At 36.1% G+C, this 4,384-nt stretch overlaps 1 protein-coding gene across 1 annotated transcript in view; it reads right to left on the bottom strand.

Annotated features, from left to right (window-relative positions):
• The window catches only part of FHIT (fragile histidine triad diadenosine triphosphatase), an 813,394-nt gene extending 809,617 nt beyond the window's left edge, over positions 1-3,777 (bottom strand). Inside the window, exon 1 of the mRNA XM_007453149.1 lies at positions 3,675-3,777. Within this exon, the coding sequence (XP_007453211.1) occupies positions 3,675-3,777 (103 nt within the window). The remainder of the gene's footprint in view (positions 1-3,674) is intronic.
• Positions 3,778-4,384: the final 607 nt, after the last annotated feature.

The following is a 4,384-nucleotide window of genomic DNA, read 5'->3' on the forward strand; positions in this document are numbered from 1 at the left end:
AAGTTGGGAAAATACAGCTTGAATAAGATACTAAAAAATCTGGAATAAAATGGTAACAAGACATGGCTTTGTACATGGGAAGACTGAAAAAGCAGGATTTCAGTCTTAACTGAAACTATCCACATGCTCCTCATGTTTACAGATTCACTTTAAATTCAGTCAACATAATACTTTTGGGTACTAAGAAAACGAGAACGTGCAAAGAGTAGGTTTTGCCCCCACCCCTTCTCAGGAACTAATGATTCAGTGCAGAGACAGACAGGAATGAACACATTTCTAGTCCGATGCAGACTGCGATCAGTGTTTGGCATGATGCCTGGAACAGAGTAGCTCAGTAATAAACTGTTGAATGAATCAACATGGCAATAAGGAACCAAGTGTCATACAAAGGATGGAATATTTTTTTCCTAAGAGGGCAGAACAGGTATCGATGCACTTTAGCTGAAAGGAAAAGGATGGGAAGGATCTCAAGGTGAAGAGAGAGGCAGGGTAAAGGATGGGGAAAAAAACAAGTAAAGGGAAATACAACACTTGTTTAAGGAAATAGTTGGAAAGTGGGGAGGTTGAGTCAAGATCATGAAAATCTTTTAAAAGGATGCTAAGGAATTTGGACTTTATCCTCAAATAAAAGGAGATTCATTATATTCATCAGTGGTTTGTTTGCAAAAGAACAGGAGAGTGGTAGCATCAGAGCTGTGGTTTAGAGTGAGGTGTAGGCTGGGCTGGGGAAGTCCAGGCGTAGAGATGGTACAAGAAGCTAGATGACCTAGAAGACCCACAGCAAGGGGCTTACCTAGGGCAGGTAGGGTAGAGCACTTGGGGATTAAAGCCCACTGCAGCCATCTCCCCATTTATTTTATGAAACATTAGTGGGCAGAGCCATCCACAGCTTCAATTCCCAAATCTCGGGACAAAAGAATATCGCTTTCTGCAAGCGAATGAGTAACTTATTAAGATTCTTTTCACAGGTGTCACCTAACAGAGTACCAAGGTAAAGTAAAATATAAAGTTTCAGAATCATCATATAAAAAGGATTGCCTGAATCCATTATCCACTGGCCCTGAAACCACTGTTTTTTTTAAAATTTATTTTATTTTTTATACAGCAGGTTCTTATTAGTTATCTATTTTATACATATTAGTGTATATACGTCAATCCCAATCTCCCAGTTCATCCCACCACACCCCCGCCCTGCTTTCCCCCCTTGGCGTCTATACGTTTGGTCTCTACATCTGTCTCTATTTCTGCCTTGTAAACCAGTTCATCTGTACTGTTTTTCTAGATTCCACATATACGCATTAATGTATATTTGTTTTTCTCTTTCTGACTTACTTCACTCTGTATGACAGTCTCTAGGTCCATCCACATCTCTACAAATGACCCAGTTTCATTCCTTTTCATGGCTAATATTCCATTGTATATAGGTACCACATCTTTATCCATTCATCTGTCAATGGGCATTTAGGTTGCTTCCATGACTTGGCTATTGTAAATAGTGCTGCAATGCATATTCGGGTGCATGTGTCTTTTTGAATTATGGTTTTCTCTGGGTATATGCCCAGGAGTGGGATTGCTGGGTCATGCCCTGAAAACACTTTAAACACTGTAAATGTAAAACAGCTTTACAGAGTATACTGATTACAAAAAAGTTCCAGTTCTCACTGTTCTCATCCCCAGAAAAGGCCGGGTCCTTCTTGCTACCTTCCAAACACACTGAGGTTTCTTAATTTTAATATAATGTTCCCCTTGTCCTTGACATTTACTCAAGAGATGGTGACTGATCAGGACTCATTTCCAAAATGACAATCCCAGTGCCATCTGAAACAAAACTAGTCATCCTTCACTAACTGTTCACTATAAACATTTTCCTTGAAGCAGACACCTCAACTTTACTTGAGTTCAAACACATATATGCACATACATGCATCACACTTTCAGAGTTGGTTAAAAAGACCATGAAAAATCAAGTTTCTTACTATCAAGAAACAAGTTAAAAAATCACAAAGCAATGTTCATTCCATTATTAACCATTTTTTTTAAAAGTGCAACTCTGCAACTTCATATTCTTTCAGTCCAAGGCATTAAGATTTGTTCATCTCAATTCACATTTTCATCCCAAGTTCCCTCAGTTCTCTGACAAAAGTCAATTAAAAATGGCACCCAAAGAGAGATGGCATTTAAACAATATTCTTTCAACACTGGAATTCTCAGACACTTTGCTTAAAAAAATATTCCTCAAAGGAAAAAGACAACCACAAACTTGCAACAATACCAAATGAGAAAATAAAATTCTTCTGTTATTTCAAGAACTTCAAAGTCTTTTAGAAAAACTCAATATAAAATTGGTATACAACTTAAAAATTGTTATTTTACCCTTTCTAAATCATTCTAGATTTTTTTACTTCAATAAACAGAAGAATGTAATTTTCTAATCTTGTATACTTATAATTTTAAATATTTTTATAAACGTAAGAGTTAAGTATTATCAAGGAAAATGTATATATTATTTACTAGTTTATTGCTATAATCATTAGTTTTGTAGATTTACAAAATTTAGGTTAAAATTTCCATTCAAGGAATTTGGGAGTCTACCACAGAAATCACAATTATCTTTTGGTGCATGTTTTTTGTTAGCTGTATTTTTTTCAGTGTACAATATTTACATAGCCAAGAAAGAAGATTATTCATAAAGTTTTCAAGCATTTTGAAAAATCCCATTGGAAAAAATACAACTTACACTGGAAAAAATTTTGACACATTTGTAGATTCAGAATAACTGAGAAATCTATTTCAAAGTAAATCATGCCTCAATGTGGACACGATCATTATCTTCGAATATGAAATTTTATACTTTGTTGCCCTCTGCATAGTAAATTAAGGGGGAAAGAGAAAAAGAAAAATTCTGAGGAGTCAATACAAATGTCACATGCATACAGTCACGAGGTATAATTTCAGTAACATAACTCTCCAGAGCATTTCACCAAATCCTGCTTCTCCCACTGCAAAGAATGAAGCTTCTACTGAAACTGATGGTCAGATGGAAATGAAATACTCTACCACCAATGGCACTGGGCAATGATCTAGAAGCTGGGATGTTTTCCAAGAGAAAATGCCATCTCAGACCCTAACATGAAAAAAATATTTTGTAAGTATATTTATGTGTTTGAATTTAATTAAAATTCATAGCTTGAATGATCTCCAAGAGGTAGACGAACCAAGTCAGTCTCAAATCTTCATATAATCTTCACACAACCTTACTTCCACATCACAAGAGGCCCACCCAATCTCTATCTTACTATTAAAATTCCCAATTGATAACTGAAAACAAAGTGCTCAGGATATTCATTGGATCCATTTTAGAAGCACCTATTTATTTACACAGCTACGATAGTGAAAAGGTCAAGCAAAAAATCACCTCCAAAACCACGGTTGCTAAGCAACTCTTTTCAGAAGTTCCGCAACAGTGATCAAGCATATTACTGGTGCCACCAACTGGATTCAGAATAAATGTGAATAACATCTTACCTGGTTTCTCCAAAGCGGGAGCGGGGAGGATCCTTGCTTAGCTTTTCGGACAGATCCTCGAGGTCAATCCTGTATTTATTTAGTCTGTTAGAATCAGAGGCTTTCTAATTTTTCTCTCTTTAAAAAAAAAAAAAAAAAAAAAAGGATACGTCCAGGTACCACAGGTTTCCTGTTCACCAGAGCAAAGGACAGCTCTGTTTTGAGAAACACCACAGAGGGCTTGATGAGATGTTGGCCGAATCTGAATGACATTTCCTCACGGTTTGAATTCTGGAAGAGAAGATGATGTAGAAAATGGACATTTATAAAATTCAGTTGAGAAACTCAGATCATATACCACTTTAAAGAAAACAAAGTCCATTACTACAGATTCTTAGTTGTAAAGAAGACATCATTAAAGCTGTTCCCCATTTAATGTCCACTAGAATGTATTCTGGGTAAGTCCTCCTAAAATATTCCACTCTCTCTATGCTGGGTGGATTTACAGTTTTCAAGCAAAAACTTGTATGTGTCTTCTTAAACCCCTCTGCACTTCGGGGAGCCACCTTAACCCAAATCCACTAGGTCCAATCTGTCAGGTACTATTTTTAACCATCTGCTTCATCATCTTCGCTAAGCTGAACATTTTTATGGTTAAGCACTGACTATAAACCTTCTCATTCTTAAATAGGTACCTGTGGGGACTCCCTTTTCTCAAATGGTTTTATCTCTGTTTATATAAAAGCAATTTAGAAAAAGTATAAACACTGTTTGACCTTGTGTACAATTACAAAAGCATGTGGGGTACTCCCAGAGAACTATAGTAAAATTTCAAAACTTAAAGCAAAAAAAATTGAGGAAAAAGAAGGGACAAAATAGA

This window comes from Lipotes vexillifer, unplaced genomic scaffold (genome assembly GCF_000442215.2).
Source record: "Lipotes vexillifer unplaced genomic scaffold, Lipotes_vexillifer_v1.1 scaffold212, whole genome shotgun sequence".
NCBI classification, from domain to species: Eukaryota; Metazoa; Chordata; class Mammalia; order Artiodactyla; family Lipotidae; genus Lipotes; species Lipotes vexillifer.